The sequence below is a fragment of the Felis catus genome, chromosome B1 (assembly GCF_018350175.1).
Source record: "Felis catus isolate Fca126 chromosome B1, F.catus_Fca126_mat1.0, whole genome shotgun sequence".
NCBI classification, from domain to species: domain Eukaryota; kingdom Metazoa; phylum Chordata; class Mammalia; order Carnivora; family Felidae; genus Felis; species Felis catus.
This window is the reverse complement of record NC_058371.1, coordinates 17,003,607-17,026,695: the sequence shown is the minus strand read 5'-3', so window position 1 is coordinate 17,026,695 and position 23,089 is coordinate 17,003,607. Positions and strand designations below refer to the sequence as shown.

Below are 23,089 nucleotides of genomic sequence, written 5' to 3'. Positions count from 1 at the left end.
TATCATCATTCCCTAGGTAAAGGAAACTCAACTTTGGAACAGTTAAGTGACACGTCCCAAATAGTTCCTCCATAGTTTCTTGACTCTCACTACCCTGGTCTTGACCCAATGCCCCCGGTGGTCCCAGCATCCCCACCTTTAACCCTGCCCCGTCCAATCACTGTTCTCCAAACACACCCTCCCACTCCCCCATGCCTCTGCTTGGCCTGAAATGACCCACACAGACCTCCTGCCCGTGCAAGCCCTACTTGCTTCTTGATGGTTCTGGTCAAATTTCACCTCCAACCTAAAACATCAAGGCTCGAGCTCAGGTCAGGAGGAATCATTCTCTCCTTTATTCTCCTGAGGCCTTGTTTTGCACAGAACTGACCCAACGTATTGCATCTGACTTGCATTATGCTTTCCTTTCTACTTGATCAGGGACTATGCTTCGTTCATGTATATGATTGCTACAACTGAACATACCTAATACAGTGCACTTAATGTAAACTCAATAAATGTTGAATGGATCCAACATATTCTCATTGACTTTTTTTTTTTTTTTTATCATTTGGGAGGGAAGACAGGAGAACATCTGGATTCTTCATATTGGCTAGAAAGGCTGGGGAAAAGCATTTTTTCTCTTTAAAAACATGGATGGGCACCTGGGTGGCTCAGTCGGTTAAGCCTCTGACTTCAGCTCGGGTCATGATCTCGTGGTTCGTGAGTTCAAACCCTGCGTCGGGCTCTCTGCTGACAGCTCAGAGCCTAGAGCCTGAATCAGATTCTGTGTCTCCCTCTCTCTGCCCTTCCCTGCTCTCTCTCTGTCTCTCTCTCTCTCTCTCAAAAATAAACATTAAAAAAAAATTTTAAATAAAAATAAAAATATGTAAACAGTCCTACAGCTCAATGCAGGCGGGAAGTCTCAAATCTGAGTGTCTCTATTCAAGAATATGGTGACGCTACTAAACTCTAGACACAAATTATTTTTATTTTATTTTTTTGCCACAAATTATTTTTAAAGTAGTCCAACTGACCCAAATACTCGATATAGAAAGGCAGGCACTCTGACATAAAGGCCATAAAATACTGAAGGAAAGAGAGAGACTGGTAGAAAAACACCTACCTGAGGTGGATTAAGATGAGAAGCCAGGGATATACTTCGGGCTTCAGAGCTTCTGGACGGGGGAACACTCGACGCATCAGTGTTCGTACGAGAAATGAGTGTAGGTGGAGATTTATTCTCGGCTACTTTCAATTTTTCTTTCTGTTTCTTTCCTTCCACGTCAACGACAAAAGAAAAATCAATATTATTAGGAAACGTATTATCTAACACAGGTACTTAAAATTCTCTGTTCTAAGAGAATATTTGCTCTGGAGTTAGCGCGAGTCTACGATGGCCACTGAACCTTGTATAACACGGAGACCCCACAAGGCAATCGGCTGATGCGATGCTTCCCACACGCACGTTCTATCATTTTGGTGGTAGGTAGAAAACTAGGGATTATACGCTGGGGCAAGAAAAATTCTTGGTATTGTACAATACCCAACTAATCTCTTGGTTGCAAAAGAACGTATTTAAATTAACATGACTACTACCCTACTGATCGCATAACATTAGCCAGTGTTGTCCATCACTGGCATTTCTAGGATTTGTTTCTTCTCGATCTCCAGTAGCTTCGAGAACATTTCACTAGGTTAAATGAAGTAACTGTACGATTATCTGTGTTTCCATTTTACTTTACAAAAACGTGCCATAAACCCTTAAAAACCAACATCCCAGTATTAGAGAGGTTATCCTATGATTAGAGATTTTTTAAAGGGACTTTTAGCTCCTTTCTTGTGTATTTCTAGGTTACTCTTCCAAAAGTGCACACATATTATTTTTAGCACTCAAAAAATGATGATGTCCCCTTTGAAGGGATCAAAGATCACGTGTGAAGGAGGGTGGAAAACTCACTTCCTTTCTCACCCAACCATATCCCAGGTGTGGCCACGCTGGGTGGGGCCACCACGCTGGGCAACGGGGGTCTTTTTTTTCTTTTCATTGGGGACACATGCTGCAGATAAGTACCTGGGAGTGTAACTTCCCAAGTTTTTCTAACCAGCTCTTCCAACAGTGCTACCACATTTGTCCAGACATGATCAAACACTTCCGCAGCCACCGCATCTTTGATACAGTCGTGAGGAGAAACGGGAGGAAGTCCGTGTTTATGCCTCATCCTATGGCGATGAACTGATTTCTGTTCAAGACATTCATCACCCCTAAGAACAAAACCCACTGTAATTACTAAAAGTATCAGTGGCTCAAGTTAAACAGTGCTATCTATCTATCTATCCATCCATCCATCCATCCATCTACTATGCATGCATATATATATTATGCATATATAAATAAATATAACATCCTGTTTTATTTTTTTTATTTAAAAAAAATTTTTTTTAACGTTTATTCATTTTTGGGACAGAGAGAGACAGAGCATGAACGGGGGAGGGGCAGAGAGAGAGGGAGACACAGAATTGGAAGCAGGCTCCAGGCTCTGAGCCATCAGCCCAGAGCCCGACGCGGGGCTCGAACTCGCGGACTGCGAGATAGTGACCTGAGCTGAAGTCGGACGCTCAACCGACTGAGCCACCCAGGCGCCCCATAACATCCTGTTTTAAACAGTACATTGTTACTTTTTATTGCTACCAATTTTCGATCACAAGACCACTTTTTATTCAATCTTCGTAGCTTTCATCTAGGAACCAATTTAAGCCTCTGTATCTAGTGCAGAGATGGGGCCTTCCCCTGTGCCCTTCTGGGCAGCCTGGAGTCCTCAGGTGGCCTTGTCCACTTTCGCCAGAATGCCAAACACACTTCTTGTTCCCCATCTGTGCCATACGGTCAAAACAGAAAGGGGAGCACTGATCTAGCACAGACACATCCTGTTAGGAATCTAAAAACTTTTCGGGCACCGGGGTGGCTCAGTCGGTTAAGCGTCCGACTTCAGCTCAGGTCATGATCTCACAGTCCATGAGTTCAAGCCCTGTGTCGGGCTCTGTGCTGGCAGCTCAGAGCCTGGAGCTGCTTTGGATTCTGTGTCTCCCTCTCTCTCTGCCCCTCCCCCACTCACGCTCTGTCTCTCTCTGTCTCTCCAACATGAATAAACGTTAAAAATTTTTTTTAAATAAAAAAAAAGGAATCTAAACACTTTGGGGAGTATATTACTCTCAAAAGAACGGAAAATCGTTCGGACAAGTAAAAACTACGCAAAACACCAAATGAGCGGATAATCAAAATAAACGCCAAAAAAGTTACTATTATTATACTAAGTCAAGGTCAAATAAATTCTATTTACTCTTCTTTTCTGTCAAAAGCAAAATATTCTTCCATCTTTCCATCCGCATCGTAAACCTCTTCTTCCAGGGGTGAACCTGCTGAACAGTCAGCAGGCCGCGTGCAAGCAGGGCCTGGCAGTGCAGGGGAAGAGCACACCCCTGGGAGTATCTGAGAGCCAGAGATGCACAGCCTGTGGGGAAAGAGCAGAGCCTCCGTGAGGGCGTGTGGAGCGTCAAGAGTACGATGCTTGCAGGATCTGGGCGAGTCTTTATCCATAAAGTACAGAATCCCAAACAAGCAGACAAACAAACAAAAGCATTGATTATTACATTCGATAAAAGTCGTATCCTTAAAAGCAACATTTTAACACGGGCATCAGTCAACAGTTAAGGGCCTCTTAAAAGCTTAACTTACTCTATGAGTTTGCATCCCTTGTGCTGTAGTGAAAGGACGTCCTGGCACAGTCCCAACTATGGGTGACTGGCATGGAGAGATTTATCAAAATCTGTTGGTGAGCCAGAGGAAACGGGATAGAGCTTTATTCCTTCTGCTGTTGTGATGGAGCTTGGGATCCATCACAAGGGGTCAGTTTTGGGTTTGGCATTTAGCAAAAGGTTTCGCATCTAACCTTCGAAAGTTAACTCCCTTGATATCGTCATCCTCCTCATCACCATCAATTTATTTTTCTAACTATAATTTATTGTCAAGGTAGCTAACACATTGTCAGTGTGCTCTTGGTTTGGGGGGTAGATTCCCATGATTCATCACTTACATACACCCAGTGCTCATCCCAACAGGTGCCCTCCTCGATGCCCATCACCCATTTTCCCCTCTCCCCCTCCCACCCTATCAACCTCAGTTTGTTCTCTATATTTAAGAGTCTCTTACGGTTTGCCTCCCTCACTGTTGTAAACTATTTTTTTTTCCCTTCCCTTCCCTTCCCTCATGGTCTTCTGTTAAGTTTCTCAAGTTCCACATATGAGTGAAAACATATGGTATCTGTCTTTCTCTGCCTGACTTATTTCACTTGGCATAGTGCCCTCCAGTTCCATCCATGTTGTAGCAAATGGCAGGATTTCATTCTTTCTCATTACCAAGTAGTATTCCATTGGATATATAAACCACATCTTCTTTATCCATTCGTCAGTTGATGGACATTTAGGTTCTTTCCATAATTAGGCTTTTGTTGAGAGTGCTGCTATAAACATTGGGGTCCATGTGCCCCTATGTATCAGCACTCCTGTATCCCTTGGGTAAATTCCCAGCAGTGCTATTGCTGGGCCATAGGGTAGATCTATCTGTAATTTTTTGAGGAACCTCCACACTGTTTTCCAGAGCGGCTGCACCAGTTTGCATTCCCACCAACAGTGCAAGAGGGTTCCCATTTCTCCACATCCTCGCCAACATCTGTTGTTTCCTGAGTTGTTAATTTTAGCCACTCTGACTGGTGCATCACCATCAATTTAGAATGAGAAGCATCCTGTGAAAAAATGCTCTGCCCCTGCCCTTCCCTGAAATCCAAGCTTCCAAAATCAGTGGGGCCAAGGCTCACGGCTAAGACAGACATGGGAAGAGTATAACTAGCAGGAAATTAAAAATGAAAACAAAAGGGGGCGCCTGGGTGGCTCAGTCGGTTAAACTTCTGACTCATGGTTTCGGCTCAGGTCGTGATCCCAAGGTTTGTGAGTTTGAGCACTGCCTGGGGCTTCATGCTGGCAGTCAGTGCAGAGCCTGCTTGGGGTTCTCTCCCTCTAATCCTCTCTCTCTGCCCCTCCCCAGCTCGCTCTCTCTCAAAATAAATAGACCTAAAAAATAAATAAGTAAATAAGAAAAAAGTATCACTAAAATGAAATTAAAAATACTTTCGAAAGTAACTCATAGGAACCTACTCTCTGCTGTTGTGCTTGTGTCCGCAGGCATCCAGGAAGGGTGTGTGGACCGTGGAAGTAGGCTCATTACCCTGGAAATGTTGGAATCCTTCATCAGTCGGCACTATGAGCTGTCTTCCTAATACTCTGCACGGGGGCGGGGGGAGAAAGAAAGAAAGAAAAAAGAAGAAAGATGGGAAATTACTAACACTTTTGATTCGGAAAAAGGCCAAACACGTTTTGCAGTGTTCCAAGTCAGATGAAATGATGCCTTGAAGGCGTGTGTATGAAGTGACGAGGCACATGCCGGTCCATGATGGTGTCACGGAAAAAGCACAGCCTTCGAGGGCGCCGGACGGGCTGTTCTCGCCACTGACGCAAAGATCGGAGGCAAAGTTCTCGGGCTCTCTGAGCCACTGATCTCACTGGTTTGTTTTTTGTATAAAAGAGATACTAATAGTCACCTGTAGGGCTGAGGGGTGGCTCAGAGACGCCAGAGCCAGACATCAAGGGTAAGGCTGGGCACACAGGGGCTCTCTATGCATGTTAACTAATACCCACGTAATGAATAAACCTATATAAACATATATACCAGGCTTATATTCCTTGCAGTCTTTCCTTTTTCCACCCTCCCCTCCTTCGTTTTCGTCTGAACTATTTAGGACAGGAGTGGTGGGGGCAGGTCTGAGCTCCTGGCTCTTGGGTGACTGCCCTGTGCTAGAAAAGTCAGCAGCCACAATGAGTACCGGTGGGCGTACTATGCCCTTCCAGACAGAGGGCTGATGAAGGGCGGAATAGAGAAGATTTAAAAACGGCTGAGTCAAGATTTCTCTTAAGTTACCTACTTGAGGTACATTTGTAGGGGTGTTCTATCTAATCTATTCTCTCCAGATGTAATACAAAGGAACTTCAGATAACTGAGATGGGTTTTTCTCCTAAGTGCATCTGGCTGAATAATTGAAGGAAGAAAAGCCTTTTCTCCATACCCAATCTATATTCTCCAGCTTTGCTATTACAAACTGAGCTATCCTTGGGGCACCTGGGTGGCTCAGTCAGTTGAGCATCCGACTTCGGCTCAGGTCATGATCTCACGGTTCATGGGTTCGAGCCCCACGTTGGGTTCTGTGCTGACAGCTCAGGGCCTGGAGCCCGCTTCGGATTCTGTGTCTCCCTCTCTCTCTGTTCCTCCCCAACCTGTACTCTCTCTGTCTCTCAAAAATAAATAAACATTAAAACAAATTAAAAAAAAAAAAAAAAAAGCTATCCTCTCTCATAAGGAATCTGGATGAGTTAGTAAAATTCAGCTATTCAATCACTTGGCCAATAATTACTCTGTTCCTCCCCCACCCCGACCCCAAAGACTGTTCTCAGCTCTGAAGACTGACGTGTTGCTCACAAACTAGTGAAGGTGAAAGGTAAAGGCTCGTTTCGGCCCGTTCCTGTATCTGTCACGTATGCAAGGCCTTTCTGAAAATGAGCGAGATTTGCTTCTCACAAATTAGAATGCACTTGGGCCCAACATTCCCTCAGACACCATTTCAAAGACTATGCTTTCTCAATTAAGACATGTGTTCTGGATACATATTTTGATCAGGCAATTGCTTTCAGTCAAAATATACGAACTGTATTAACCAGGTCAGGAGTAAGCAGGTGGATCCAAAACCCATTCCAGAGAATTACCGTGGAACAACTTCCCTACCTCAGGTGGAGGGATCTTCTTGCCCACTCGCTGCATTCGGCCACTAGATTCTGAGTCTGAGGGCTTACTTTCCCTTCGAACAACATTTCTTCCACCTCCCAGAATAGCTGCTGTACTTTCTGCGCATTGGCTTTGTCAAACTCCTAGAACAGAAACGCACATTCAGTAGCAAGACGAAAAGTTGCAGAACTCTGACGGGAGCCTGGGTGGCTCAGCCGGTTAAGTGTCTGACTTTGGCTCAGGCCGTGATCTCGCAGTTCATGAGTTCAAACCCCGCGTCGGGCTCTGTGCTGACAGCCTGGAGCCCGCTTCCGATTCTGTGTCTCCCTCTCTCTCTGCCCCTCCCCTGCTTGCACTCTGTCTCTCTCTCTCTCGCTCTCAAAAATAAATAAATTTTAAAAAATAAAAATGAAACGAAAAATAAAAAATAAAAGTTGCAGACGTGAGGCCTTCATAATCAGTAACACACATTTAAAGTGCTTCTTATTTAGCAGGAGTACAACATGACGACAAGAATGTGGACTTTGCTGTCATTATAGAAAGGACCATGTACCCTCTAGGGATGATGGAACCTGAAATCGAACCCACAACTCAGCAGCAGGTGCACGTTCACTTTGATACACCTGACCCAAGATGGTCAGGTCCGGTTGATTTTCACAGAATACTGTTCAGTGTTTTCTGTTGTGCTTCCTCCCTTAAACTGATAACAAACTACATTCCCGCTACAGCAGGGGAGCTGAATTCTTTTAAAATGCAAATAGGGTAAAAAACTACTAATACTCTCCTCCCGGGAGGGAACTGGGGGACCGAGGCATGGAGAAAGGCTTACTTTCAATTTTCTCTTTTGGCTTTTGTTGCTTATTGCAAATACTACCTATCAAAAAAGTAAGTTAAAATTTTTATTATTATTATTTTTTTAATGTTTATTTATTTCTGAAAGAGAGAGAGAGAGAGAGACAGAGTGTAAGCGGGGAGGGGCAGAGAGAGAGAGATACACACACAGAACCTGAAGGCTCCAAGCTGTCAGCACACAGCCCAACGTGGGGCTTGAACTCACGGAACCGTGAGATCACGATCTGAGCCGAAGTCGGACGCTCGACCGACTGAGCCACGCAGGTGCCCCGGTACGTTAAAGTTTTTAAACAAAGAGCAACTGTAGGGCCTGATGTAATTTCAACTCCTGAAATGGAAGCCCCAAGAATCTCTCTGGATAATTACACGAAAACATGTGCCGAAAGAATCGCAGAACTTGGGACACTATGAAGCAAGGGTCCTCAGCCTTCTTCCCACCTGCAGAGGCACGAGAGTGAGGGCAGGGGCTGTTCATCGCAGGTGCAGGAGTCCCGCCTTGTCTGAAAAGTCCTGAGTGATCGGGAGCTGACTCTTTTCCGTGTCCCTCTCACCACTGTGGGAGGCCCAGCTATTCCCCCGGCCAAGGAAGCGGACCCACGTGTGCCTGTCGAGTGGCCAACTGCTTCGAAAGAAAGCAAAGGAAGCCGGAACACAAGCCAAAAAAAGAGCAGGACCCAGCACTGGAGGCTCTTCCGCAGCCATTGCCCCCCCCCCCCCGTCCCCTATTCTCAGGGTCCTGGAGGGGAGAAAGGGGTGGGAGACCGTGGTGGGCAGAGCCCCCAACGAAAGCCAGAGCTGGAGGCTCACGTTCACACAGCTAAGAATCCCACTCCCGAAGAGAGCCAAAAGAGGGTTCAAGTTACCAGCTTCTGCCAGGATTGGAGGTGAGAGTAAAAGATGTGGTTTAGAATACCGGTGGGGGGGGGGTGGTGCCTGGGTAGCTCAGTGGGTTGAGCGTCTGACTTCAGCTCAGGTCATGATCTCACAGTCCGTGAGTTCGAGCCCCACGTCGGGCTCCGTGCTGACAGCTCAGAGCCTGGAGCCTGCTTCGGATTCTGTGTCTCCCTCTCTCTGCCCCTCCTCCACTCGTGTTCTGTCTCTGTCTCTGTCTCTCTCTCAAAAATAAGTATATGTTAAAAATAAAAATAAAAATTTAGAATGCTGGTGGGAAATTCCCTCATCATCGATGATTTTGTACAGTCTTTACTTCTCCACATTTTTCTAGTATTTAAGTTCCTGATTGTCAAAGCCTGTCCTGAATTTCCAGCCATAGAGAGGATACAAGAGATCATTTATAACACGGAGGGGGAGGGTTGGGAAGTGGAAAACAAAACCAAAATTCTCAACAGCTAGGATTCTGGGTTATGAGATTATGAGTGGTTTTTATTTTTCCTAATATTTTCTGTATTTTTAAGTTTTTCCATGTGACATGTAAATAGGTTCATATGGATGTATGTGTATCTTTCAAAGTTGGTAGAAAGTTTATTTAAAAGTAAGAAAATGAGGCACCCGGGTGGCTCAGTCAGTTGAGCGTCTGACTTTGGCTCAGGTCGTGATCTCACAGTTTGTGGGTTCAAGCCCCACGTCAGGCTCTGTGCTGACAACTCGGGAGACTGGAGCCTGCTTCGGATTCTGGGTCTCCTCCTCTCTCTGCCCCTCCCCTGCTCTGTCCCTCTCTCTCAAAATAACTTAAAAAAAAAAAAAACTCTTGGGGCACCTGGGTGGTTCAGTCGCTTAAGCATCCGACTTCGGCTCAGGTCACGATCTCACGGTTTGTGGGTTCGGGCCCCGCGTCAGGCTCTGTGCTGACAGTTCAGAGCCCGGAGCCTGCTTCGGATTCTGTGTCTCCCTCTCTCTCTCTGCCCCTCCCCTGCTCATGCTCTCTGTCTCTCAAGAATAAATAAACATTAAAAAAATTTTTTTTCAAAAGTAAAGACAGCAATTCTTCATCATTAATTGTAAGCACAGAATTGCACAAAAGATTCTGAAACCTACGTCGTCTCTCCAGGAGTAAATGGAGCTCCTCTCGGTTGATAAGCCAGTGGTGGAAGTCTGTGTGCCAGACCCAGACCAAGAGTTGTGGGCACCTGCAGGCGTGGGCCTTCCACTCGATGGCAACGACGATACGGATCCACTGCAGAGACACATGCAAGCAAAGTGGGAAGAGGTTATACGGCAGGTGGTTCTCCTTCTCTGAGCTGCTTTTAAAACTGATTCTAGAGGCGCCTGGGTGGCGCAGTCGGTTGGGCGTCCGACTTCAGCCAGGTCACGATCTCACGGTCTGTGGGTTCAAGCCCCGCGTCGGGCTCTGGGCTGATGGCTCAGAGCCTGGAGCCTGTTTCCGATTCTGTGTCTCCCTCTTTCTCTCTGCCCCTCCCCCGTTCATGCTCTGTCTCTCTCTGTCCCCAAAAAAATAAATAAAAAACGTTGAAAAAAAAAAATTAAAAAAAAAAAACTGATTCTAAAACATTCATGCAGTGTGGCATCTCCCGACACTACAAACAAAACTGCTTTTTTGTTTTGTGTTTTGTTTTTTACTTTTAGAAATGCATGGCCAATCACTGATTCTGCTTCCTGTATTCATTATGGGAGCGTTTTGATTTTGCAGTCAGAAGCATTGCACAAGCTAATTCTTACCAGGCATATTTATCAATGGCTTTCTGCACATTTCTTGTAAAATGTGTAGGTAAAGGATCTTCGCTTTTCACCACGGAACTGTGCTTTCCAGATCCTTCTGCCAGTCCTCTTCTGAAAAATAAAATAGGAAAACCATCTCTGATGTAATCATCGAATTTTATTCATTGAGACTTTTAAAACGTCCTTTGGGGGGCGCCTGGGTGGCGCAGTCGGTTGGGCGTCCGACTTCAGCCAGGTCACGATCTCGCGGTCCGGGAGTTCCAGCCCCGCGTCAGGCTCTGGGCTGATGGCTCAGAACCTGGAGCCTGTTTCCGATTCTGTGTCTCCCTCTCTCTCTCTGCCCCTCCCCCGTTCATGCTCTGTCTCTCTCTGTCCCAAAAATAAATAAACGTTGAAAAAAAAATTAAAAAAAAAACGTCCTTTGGCATAAAGTTGCTTCCTTCTTCCTGCTGCGTCCCTCAAACACACAAAGCATGCATGCTTACACACGTGCTCACACACACCATATTTCCTCAAGAAACTGAAGGTCTAGGATCTTACCATCTCTATTTTTCTTAGAACAAGGTTGACATTAACCTATATGCCCCTTTATGTAAACGGGGGGGGGGGGGAAGGGGAGAAAACACAACTTTTTGTGACTTAGCCAGACCGGTAAACGTTGCCCCCAACTCCGCGCAGACACGGCCTCACTCCAAGGCAAGTGGACCATGAGCTAGATTTCACTTCCAACTTGTCCCTTAACTGGGTGCCCTTGTGATTACAAAAGCCAACCAGCCTTTCGGGAAAAACTTGATAGTTCTGTATTAACTCTGAAACGTATTAGATTCTGTTGAGTCACTAAACACATGAATGAACAGAAGAAATGATCGAAACCCACAGACAATAGCTCATTTTAGCATGGCACCATTGTCTGCCTAACGTGTGGCGAGTTTTAAAACATTAAAGTTAATGAAAAACAACAACAAAGGAAGAAGTCTCTAAACTTTTAATAAGGTACGAAACCTGACTGGTGTAGGAGAGTTTGTGTTAATCATTAAAATGCCCTTTCAATGAACCTCTTAAAACATTACTTCCCTCTTAGTCACAGCAACTTCCTAACATTTAACAGTAAACAACTTTCATTCTTTTATAGACATAATAGTTTCCCATACAAATAACTCATATTCTATATCAACTGAAGATATGGCAGTGATTTGGGGGGAAAAAGTCAACTTTCAGTCTTTTTAACAGGCATACCACAGTAATACTCATTTAAAAAAAAAAAGTTTGCTGTGTCATCAATTAAAATGGTGCCTAATTTACAGCATTTATATTACTGAATGTAAATGGAGTTTAAAAAAATATTAATACAGATTGGGGCACCCTGGTGGTTCAGTCAGTTAAGCGTCCCATTTCAGCTCAGGTCGGCTTGTGAGTTTGAGCCCCGCACAGGACTCTGTGCTGACAGCTTAGAGCCTGGAGCCTGCTTCGGATTCTGTGTCTCCCTCCCTCTCTGCAAACCACTCCCCCCTGCTCATGCTGTTTGTCTCTCTCTCTCTCTCTCGTAAATAAACATTAAAATAATTAAAAATATTAATACAGAGAATAAATTCTGCCCTTAGTTATATACCTGCAGTACTCTACAACAAAGGGAATTTGAAAAACAAGTTAATTAGTACAAACAGGTTAGTAAGAACCTCTGCCTTCCATACATACATCTTGTATGAGAGAAGAATAGAATCATGTATTTTTCCCCCTCCTTACTGCTTATGTGTCTTAGGTACAATCAGGCGATTCGGAGAATAAAGGTGCTAAGAGATAAGAATACAGGACAAGCTTTTACGGTAATAAACAGCTTTACCTCTGGCCTTATTCAGTCGTGTTTCAAAACCATCAATTACTTATCAATTTCATTCGCCTCCGTTAACTCCTTAGAGAAACATAAAAACACTTATGATGGAAAGGAGACAATCAACCAAACGTTACATCAGAGAGAAGTGCTTCGAGCATTAAGAAAGAAACGCTAGCCTACGAGTTCATCTGCTTCTTACTGAGAAATAACTGGAAACCTCAGGGTGGTGAATTAAATGAAACGCGCTCCTTCATAATATCTATAAACGAAGAACACAGATCCATTAGAATCCTGCTCTGCCCCTGACAGGCTCTGTGTTCCCAGCAAGTTGCTTCTGTCTCCTGGACCCACCTGCAACACAGTGCAAATACTGTCAACGGTTTCAATACGGTTGTTGTGAGATCTCAGTTAGATCGAGTGTGTACAGTGCCCACGTCATCAGTGCTGGCTCTATCGGGTGGTTCCTGCTCACTGCTACCACGGCTATCACACGTTCCTCTCTGAAAACACCGAGCTGTTTCTTTGCACCTCCCGCAGCATTTTGTATTGTACAGATCTCTCCCCATCCCTCAGCTTTTTATTTAGATCATTCTGACACTTTATTGTTTTCGTATCAAATGCATGCCTCTCACACAGAGATGCTCCATGTTTGCTGAAAGAATCAACACGCAAAGATTAAATTAGCGACTCAGACAACGAACATGGCTTTACTCTAAAAGTCCATGCTTACTACAAAGGACTGCACTGCGACCAGACACAAACATACTCTTCAAACTCAAGACGTTTCTGGAGGATGTGTCATCCTTCGTGAAGAAAGAAAATTCACAGCTCTGGGAATAGCTGATGGCCACAGAAGTGACTTTTACAACGAATTGGTTGCATAAAATGGTTTCTTGCTGTCAGCGCTGGAAGACTGAATTCACTAATCGGATGTATGCCTGTTTGTTTTGTCCCCAATGAACAGTACCTTCTTCCTCCAGGAAGTTCACCCTTTTTCAGGGACCAGGGGAGGAGGGGGTCTTTCCAATACAAGAAAATGCTTTACAAAATGAAAGCACTGATGCTTCCCTTCTCCTAGCACCATACCCTTTCCCCAGATGGCATTCCTACTGACTTCAAAGTGTAGCTGACAGATCTTCAAGATGCGGGGACTAGGTGTGTGCAGCAGGTCGGGGCTGGGGGTAGAGGACTACTATAAGATGCCCTCACCCACCATCTAGGTCTGCACTAGTTCTAAAAAAAAATTTTTTTTTTCTCTGAGCTTCCTTTCCTTCAAAAGCCTCTGTATGTCTGTGGAACTTCTTGAACTTCAGAGTTCAGTGTAATAACAGATACGTTTGACCACAGAGTTCAGAAATTCTGAAGAGGAAGTTGAACCTATTAATGCAATGAATACCCAAAGTCACCAAAAACCTAGGGATGGAGCTGCCCCCTAGACCCAGGCCATCTGACCTCCCTGTGTCTCCGGGGACCCCAAACTACCGACGTGGTTCAGTAAAACCAGAACCGATACAATTTGCCTTTTGTTTTTTCTTTTTATGTCTTGTTTTCAATCTCTGGTTTCTCTCCTCTAACCAACCATTATACATAACACTGAACATCTTTAATTCCCTGTAAACTATCAATTCCCTTGTAAACTCTGCAGTCTAAAAAAGGGTACAGGGCACCTGGGTTAAGCATCCGACGTTGGCTCAGGTCATGAGCTCACAGTTCATGAGTTTGAGCCCTGCTCTGGGTGAGCACAAGCCCCACTTCAGGTAAGCCCTGCTTTTCCCTCTCTCTCTCTCACAAATAAAAAAAATAAAAATAAACAAGTGTACAGGATTTACGGGATGTGTCCTATAAGTACCTTAAAACTTGAAAATGGTGGAATGTCTATCAAGCTTTTATTAAATACACACAGAACAGTTTATTACATAATACATAGACACATAACAGTTTTACACAAGTTTCTGTCTATACTGCTTAGATTTTAGAGATGTTAAAAAAAACCGTTAATGGGTATATTTAAGGCTGTTCACTTGGAAAGAGGGAGTGGGTTTTAGGGCCGACTGAAGTGCACCCACTGAACTAGATAGCCCTAATTTGTCAGTGCATCAAATTTAAGGCTGAGTCCCAATCTCCATGAGTCACTCTTCCAATGGACGAGGTAATGACTCTATTACTTAATTTTACTTTTTAAAACTCACCTCTTGATGGCCCACAAATCTCTGCCTCTTTGCCTTAATAGAAATTCAATATTAAACAGTGATTAGAGCTTTCAAAATTTTGCATGACTGCTTAAAAGGACGGTCTGAGGGGCGCCTGGGTGGCGCAGTCGGTTAAGCGTCCGACTTCAGCCAGGTCACGATCTCGCGGTCCGTGAGTTCGAGCCCCGCGTCGGGCTCTGGGCTGATGGCTCAGAGCCTGGAGCCTGTTTCCGATTCTGTGTCTCCCTCTCTCTCTGCCCCTCCCCCGTTCATGCTCTGTCTCTCTCTGTCCCAAAAATAAATAAATGTTGAAAAAAAAATTTTAAAGGACGGTCTGAAATGAGCACTGTATTCTGAGTGGGTCGAAATGCAAGATGGTTTTTCTGGATGGACTGTCTCTCACGAAGAGGCTCTTGCCCTAAAACACCCAACGCCGCCCCGACTTCATACAAGCACAGCCTGGACGCAACCACAGCTGGCAGGGCCGATGGAGAATCTGTCATCTCAGACGCGACGCATGCTTCTCAGTGCAAGAGAGCAACTTCGCCTGGGAAAGCTGGATGATGTCAGCACTAGAGATTTCATGAATGGGTGCAGGGAAATAGACCCGATGGATCCCAGCTTTGCAGCCAGGAAAAAAAAGCAGGCACATGGCACAGAGATGTGACACGATCAGAAGTTCATCATCCCACCTCCCTTCCCAGATCAACACTTACCCAATCACAATCAGCCCCAGGCCTCGGCTGGCGTCCTCCGGGCCCGGCCCCGCGCCCCGAGGCCTGGGCGCCTCCGGGCGCTGACATCCCGCGCGGGCCCCCCGCAGGCGGCGGGCGGCCGTGCGCCCCCGCGCCCCCGGGGCCTCGACTCCCCGCCCGCCCAGCCCTGCGCCCCCAGACCGCTAGCCCCGCACACGCAGCCGCTTCGCAGCCGGGAACCGCGAGCCTCGAGCGGCGCGGCCAGGGGCGCTCCCGGCCGGGTCTGCGCGGCCCATGGGCGCGGCTGCTCGCGGGGCGCCCCGCACCGCTTCCCGTCCCGATGCTACGGCCCCGCACGGGCCAGATTCCGGCGCGGCGGGGCGACGCCTCCCGTCCCCTCCGCGCACGCCCTTCCCTCCTCCTCCCCGGCCGCCGCGCCCTTCGCCGAGGGCGGTCTGGGCCAGGCGGCGGGTCTCGGGCGCTCCCGGTTTCCAAGCCTGGCCCGCGCTCCCCGCCCCCACACGCTGCCTCCCTGCCCTGCGTCCGCGGCCCGGGTTCCCAGGAACCTGACCTTGGAAAAGTCCTGCTGCCAGAGGCCCGATTTCATACTCCAGTGACCTGAGCTTGGGCCGCAAGCCACTCGGCCTCTTGGCCCTCGCCTCGCCGCCCTCCCTGCGCCTCCAGTGCGCACGGTCGGGCTCCCTCTCCGCCCCACCCCGCGCGCCCGAGGCCTGTCCGGGCGGGGGAAGGGGGAGCAGGAAGGGGGTCTGTCCGGACAGGTGTTTGCTATACTTAATTCTTTTAAGTGGGAGTTTAATTAACAGAAAGACCGAGAACTTTAATCAACAGGAGAAAGATTTCACCTATCCCCGTCCTCCCATCAAAGGATTCCTAGGTGGGAGGTAGGTGGAAGGGAGGTTAAAAAATATGGAAGCCTCAGACCTGGTGAATGCAAGATGCTAAACCGATTAACAGGAACTCCAGGCCTAGTTGTGCACCAAAGATTTGTCTCTATTCATGTCCCGTCTCTCCAGCTTCATTCAAATAGATGCTTTATCTCCTCCCACCCAGTAACTTTTCTACAAGCCAGCGAGCATGCCTGTGTTTAGGTTTTTTAATATGCGCTTGTGTCAATCTTGAAGTCATACAATTATACCAGGACCCCTATGTGGGGAGCTAGCAAAATATCCAAGCCACCATATTCATACATTGAGAGAAACAGGAGTGATTTAGCTTAAATAATGTACATTTTCAAAGCAACGTGGGAAAGGGTGGGCACTACACATGGAAAGCCTTTCCCCACTAAGAGATTTTCCATAATTACAATTAAGAGGGTGGATGCTGGTGGACTTCGCAGCCTGCCCTGTATATCCACCCACCCTCCTTTGATCTGAGGCCTTCTGAGTTTGAACGGGGACAAAGAAGCCCACCGATTCCTCCTGCTTTTACAGAGGTACACCTTGCCTCTTCCGTGTATTAGTGAAAAGCTCCAGTTTATTTATTTTTAATCTGACTTTTTTTTTTAACGTTTATTTATTTTTGAGACAGAGACAGAGCATGAACGGGGGAGGGTCAGAGAGAGGGAGACACAGAATCTGAAACAGGCTCCAGGCTCTGAGCTGTCAGCACAGAGCCCGACGCGGGGCTCGAACTCACGGACCGCGAGATCATGACCTGAGCCGAAGCCGGCCGCTTAACCGACTGAGCCACCCAGGCGCCCCTAATCTGACTTTTAATGAACAACCCTAAGATGATAAGAAACCTCTGCCAACAGCAAAACAAACCACTTCTTGAACGAAGTATACGAGAATGCTTACCACATGTACCACCACAAAAATCGGTTTTGAAGTGATAAATGGTTACAAATCCTAAAATTAATGGGATTTTAAATCCTGATATGTACATACGTGTATATATGTGGGGTGTGTGTGTGTGTGTGTGTGTGTGTGTGTCTATCAGGAAAACTGATGGTGTCTGAAGTAAACACACACCTGCTAACACTAGAGATATGTAAAGGGAGGCCTGCCAGGGAAACAAAAGAAAGAAGAATATTATGATCCAAAGATAGGCCATCTTGTTGACTTTTTTAACACCCATGCTTGGTAGATATCATTATGCAATTTCACTGATGAAAATACCAAAGGCAGAAAAACCAGAGGCAAAATGTTCCAGGTCACTCCATGAGGCCGTGGTGTGTGTGTGTGTGTGTCCCAGCTATCGATTATTGCACAACACACCACCCCAAATTTAGTGGATTAACACGGGAGTCATTCTGTGCTGCTCACAAACCACAGAATTCACAAATTTGGGCAAGACTTGCCTGGGTGATTATTCTGCTTTGGGTGACATTGTGGCTCACCGGCATCATTCAGCTGGTATGCCATTATTCAGCGGTATTCAGCGGGCCTCCGGACTGGTCTGGAGAGTCCAAGAAAGCTTCACCCGCATGGTATCTAGCACTTTGGGGTGGGGGAATGGCTGGAAGGCTGGGCACAGCTGGGCCCTTCTCTCATTGCAGTCTCAAGACCTCCCCGGGGAACCTCTCCCGCGGGGCAGTCAGAATTCCCACATGGCAGCTCAGGGGCTCTGAGACACCAAGGCTGAAGCTGTCAGCTCTGTGAAAGGCTGGCTTGGAACGGGCATAGCGTCACTCCCATTGCACTCCATTGTCAAAGCGGTCACGGATTGAAAGCGTTGGGAAAGAGAACCCATCCCTCTATGGGAAGTGCGTCAAAGAATCTGCACTTTTACTCTGCCACTATCCACTTCCGTCCAGATGTTATTTACACGCCTCCCTGACATGCACGACATACTCAAGCCTCTCAAAATTCCCTAAATCTGATCATTTCAGTCATATTCAAGTGAGGAGGAGGAGGAGGAGGAGGCTCCTCGGGGGCATTTCCTCTGCATCTGAAGACCTGTGAACTAAGAGACAAGCCAGCGCCCTCTGCCCCACGAACAATGGGGAGACGGAGACTGGAGAACCACAGTGGACACTCGTGTCGCAAAGGAGGGGCAGTGGGAGACACAGCAGCCTCTGGCCCAGGGCTATCTGAATCCAAGCAGACTCATGTTTCCAAATCCTTGATCGGGACCCACTTCTGCTCCCTGGCTCCCGCCCGGCTCTTCGCTCTGCCTTCTGGGCTTCTGGTCCCACCCTCTGAGTTGTCCTCACGAGGAAGAAATGGCCCAGGGCAGCCTGCTTCCTTCCAGAGAAGCTTCACGGGGGGAGGAACCCAAGTCAGAGTTGCTTTGAGTCCAAGCTGATGATAGTGCTTCTAACACTCCACCAATACAATTCTCTTATATAAATTCTGTCCTGTCCTGTCAATTTCATTCAAGTTCCCTCCACTAGCCATAAGCCACTCTGACCCTTCTTTCTGGGACAGGTCATTGGGGCACCTTTGAGGCTGCTATGGGACAATGCTCTTAAGCCCCTAAATCTTCCCGAGGCTTTAGTTAGCCGAACCTGTGGTTTCCCCTCTACCACCGCCCGGGAGCTGATCTGTGCATGGAGGTCATTTCTTAATTCTGTTCAGAGACTCTGATGTTGAAACAACCCACTCTTCAAACCCAACAAGTCCTGACTCTCACATTTCATACGAATTCTGCTCAATAACTGAACAGCTCCTTCTTTAGTTCATCTCTCTCATCTCTCAAATTTCCAAACCCAAAGCACTACTGATTTAGAGACAGAAGTCATAAAATCTTTCCACTGGACTGGTCTAGAGAGCAGTATGCCCCAGCAGAAATATAATGGAAGCGACACACATTTAAATTTTTTAGTGTCTGCATTAATAAAGTTCAAAGGAACAGTTGAAATTGTTTTTAATAATGTATTTTCTTTAATCCACTATATCTAAAATATCCTCTCAACATGTAATCAATATAAAAATTATTGAGATATTTTAAATCCTTTTTTTATTTCCCCCGGTGCTGTCTTTGAAATCCAATGTATACTTCCCACTTAGCGCACATCTCAGTTAGAACCAGTAACGTTTCAAGTGCTCATTCACTACATGTGGCTTGTGGCTTCTGTACTGGACAGTGGTCTAGACTATAAAATCCTTTGACTTTTGTTGTTGTTGTTTTGAGAGAGAGAGAGCGAGCAGGGGAAGGTCAGAGGGCAAGGGAGAGGGAGAATCTCAAGCCGGCTCACGCTCAGCGCAGAGCCCGATAGGGAGCCCTCTGTGGAGACTGACGCAGGGCTCGATCCCACAACCCTATGGTCAGGACCTGAGGATAAATCAAGAGTCACACGTTCAATTGACTGAGCCACCCAGGCACCCCTAAAATCCCTTGACTTTTATTTTTAATATGGCTTAAACATTTTAAGACTTCATCATTCTTAGCCAAGCCTAAAGTTGGGCGTTATTTATATCTACAAGATATATATACATATGCATACGTATATATGAGAATATGTATATATTCTCTTATAAATATGCACATTTCTGAAGTATTAGTCATAAACTTCATCAATATGTAGTTAAACGCTTAACTGCATTATCACAACCAAAGCTACTGATCCTGTCAGTTTATTCTTAAAGGCACATTGAAATTTCTATAAGCAGACAAAAATTCATTTCAAATAAAAAGGATTAAAAATGTTCCACATTTGAATATGATTTATAAAAGAAAAACATTTTCCTCAATGTTATTTGTACTTAGAGCATATCATTTTTCATCCTTCACTGGTTACTTAAACTGGATTTGGGAACCAAAAGTAAATACCTATTTCCGCATTATTGATGGAGTGTTTTACATTCTAAGGGGGGTGGGGGCTTGAGGTCAATAATCACAGTAATTAAACAGAAGACCTCAATTCCTAAAATAAGGATATTAGGATCTGCCTTAACCTATTTTGGAGAATTCATTTGGATGAAATGAAATTGTGCGTGTGACCATCCTCTGAAAAATCTATTAGAAATGTAAAGATCTATCACTAGTCACAAGCAACATTTCAGTTGTCAAAAACCGACCTGATTTCAAATACTGGCTCTGCCTTGCTCTAGCCAGGCAATCCCGAACTGGTAATAATTCCCTGAGCATAAATTGTCGAAAGCAAATCTAATATTATTCTCTTCCTTGTAGAGTCCTATGAATTAGAGATGATTTTTAAAAAGTGCACGTAGATGCCTAATACATTGTAACTTACATTACTCCGCCTTTCAGCTCTTGAAACATTGAGTTAATTACATTGAGAGTTTAAAAAGAAAATTGAGGGGCGCCTGGGTGGCTCAGTTGGTTAAGCATCTGACTTCGGCTCAGGTCATGATCTCACGGCTGGTGAGTTTGAGCCCTGCATCAGGCTCCGCGCTGACAGCTCAGAGCCTGGAGCTTGCTTCGGATTCTGGGTCTCCCTCTCTCTCTGCCCCTCCCCACTCGTGTTCTGTTTCTCTCTTTCTCTCAAAAATAAATATTAAAAAGAATTTTTAATTAGAAAAAGAAGATTGAGTAGAGAGCTCACTTGTGTCCATATTATTCTTATGCAGTTATAATATGCAAATGTTGCATACAGCCTTTTATATTTATCCAGTTCAGGCAGTCTTTCCTTTGCACCTTTGTATCACGTAAACTGAAACCGTATGCATCAAAACCATGTCCTTGCTTTGCAAATGTACACACACACACACACACACACACGTATTTTCTACCTCCACCATGGAGCTGTTCACCAGTGAGCACACCCACCCAGCACCTAGATCTTGGTTTCTAGTACAATCCTCCAATAGGAGGAACTAAGTTTCCGTGGAGAAATATATGATTCCAGGGCTGGGGCAGGGGAAAATATAAGATCCTGGAGCATGTACAGTGCCAGAAAATAAGGACGTACTCAAAAAACTACAAAAGAGTGGGGGCATGTCAGGGGCCAGCCTGAAAGAGCCCTGAATGGCGAAAGCTGAAACAATTTGAGTACCAAAATAAATAATGTGGTATTGAGTTACAATCCAAGGAACAAAATAAATATCTATGAGTACATAGTGATATAAATAAATAAATGAATAAATAAATAAATAAAGGGGGGGAAAGTGGTGAATCTCGTACAGAAAAATTATGAATGAATCAGGTCACTGCTTCTCCTTTCAGGAAACAGAGCTTAGTATCTCCGACCCTCAACCTTGAGTGTGGGCTTGATTCCAAAGAGTACAGTATGAAAGGGAGGCGGGTAACTTTACAGGGGAAAAACCTGACCAGCACTCTGTCAGCCAGGTGATCAAGGTCAGCATCATTAGTGATGAGTCACAATGGAAGCAGACACCCTTAACAAGATATGAGGAGAAGACCGCTTCATCTCTGTGGTCTTCCTCCCCGAAAGCCATAATCCCAGTCTAATCATAGGACAAATTCTAACTGAGAGACACTCTACCAAATATGTGACCTGTGCTTTTCAAATTGTCAACGTCATCAAAACACGGCAAGTCTGAGAAACTGTCTCAAACCAGAGAATACTAAGGAGTCGTGATGGTTAAATGCGATATGGCATCCTGGATAGGACCTTGGAACAGAAGAAGGACAGTGGGGAAAACCTGGTTGTAACAGCTAATCTTAACAGTGGATTCTGAATAAAGCAGATTACCCTCCATAATGTGGGTGGGCCTCATCCAATCAGTTGCAGCCCTTAATAGAACAAAGACTGACTTCTCCCAAGCAGGAACGAATCCTGCAAACAGACTGCCTTTGGACTCAAACTGTAACTCTTCCCTGGGTCTCCAGCCTGCCCACCGACCCCGCAGAGATTAGACTTACCAAGACTCCATTATCACGTGGGCCAGTTCCTTAATGTAAATCTCTCTCTCTCTAGCTCTTTATCTGTCTATCCATAAATATATACCTTCTTATATAAATCTACAAATATAGATGCAGGTGTAGACATATAGAGATACATCCTAATGATTCAGTTTCTCTGGGGAACCCTGGATGAATTCACTGGTGATGGAATGAAGATGGAATGAAATGTGAAATTTTAGTTAATAATATTACATCAATGCCAGTTCGTTATCTGTGACAAACGTACCATCTCATATAAGATGTTAATAATAGGGAGCAACTTTTCTGTACATTTAAAACTTTTCTAAAATAAAGTCAATTTAAAAATGCTTTCATTAAACTCTTCGCCGCATTTAAATATATTGTCCAAGTTAATAACACCTTCCTAGAAGACCAATAAAACAATATCATATTTTATTACTATAATGTGAAGAATATAATAATTTTATAATGTTCTCGGTAAACTGTGAAGTCCACTGCTTATATGAAATTATAGAAAAATGTAGAATTAATATATTATTTAACAGGAAAACGAAAAAAAATTTTACTAGGTGGGAAAATTTATAAGGACATTATTTTTAAAGAATTATAACAAAATACAGGAAGTTATATCTGATTTTATAATGACAGATACTAATAAATAATAACAGAAATGTGCTTTATATAATTCTTTTCTAAGAGCAGTCTGTGTAAAGCAAACTACAAGTGCATTACTTGACTCCTTTTGCAATCAAAATGTTTGCATGCAATCCCGCCAGAGAACCACTAGATGTCAATCTTTCCCATCTGTTAAAACTGAAAAACGTGCCCAGGTGGATTTTATATATACATATATAAATATATATATATGTATATACATATATTTATATATTATATACATATAAATATATATATTTATATATATTTATATATTATATACATATATATTTATATACATATATTTATATAAATATATGTATATATATATTTTTGCAAGACTTAGGATTTAGTGAATTTTCTTTCCAGATGTGGAATCCTGTTTAGATCAGAAATCACTATTGCAGTGAACCATATCCAGTATGCACAGCTGACAGAAAGTGGCAAGATACTAACATCCCCTGTGGCTGGAATGCTAACCCTTTGGCAGGCAAACAGGCTCAGGGACCTTACTTCTGAACCTAACAACCACCCTGATGCTCGCTGCTTTTCAGTACAGAAAAGAAAATCGAGGGTGAGCAATGTAAGTAAATTTCTGAGGGTAAGCAGT

At 44.8% G+C, this 23,089-nt stretch overlaps 1 protein-coding gene across 3 annotated transcripts in view; it reads right to left on the bottom strand.

Annotated features, from left to right (window-relative positions):
* FAM149A (family with sequence similarity 149 member A) overlaps positions 1-23,089 on the bottom strand; it is a 58,365-nt gene that overhangs the window by 13,207 nt on the left and 22,069 nt on the right. For all 3 annotated transcript variants that reach the window (XM_019830048.3, XM_011281393.4, XM_011281394.4), the window contains exons 2-8: positions 10,358-10,468; positions 9,716-9,854; positions 6,869-7,011; positions 5,191-5,316; positions 3,321-3,491; positions 2,054-2,244; positions 1,106-1,257 (exon numbers count right to left, since the gene is read on the bottom strand). In XM_019830048.3, coding sequence (XP_019685607.3) covers positions 1,106-1,257; positions 2,054-2,244; positions 3,321-3,491; positions 5,191-5,316; positions 6,869-7,011; positions 9,716-9,854; positions 10,358-10,468 — 1,033 coding nt within the window. The remainder of the gene's footprint in view (positions 1-1,105; positions 1,258-2,053; positions 2,245-3,320; positions 3,492-5,190; positions 5,317-6,868; positions 7,012-9,715; positions 9,855-10,357; positions 10,469-23,089) is intronic.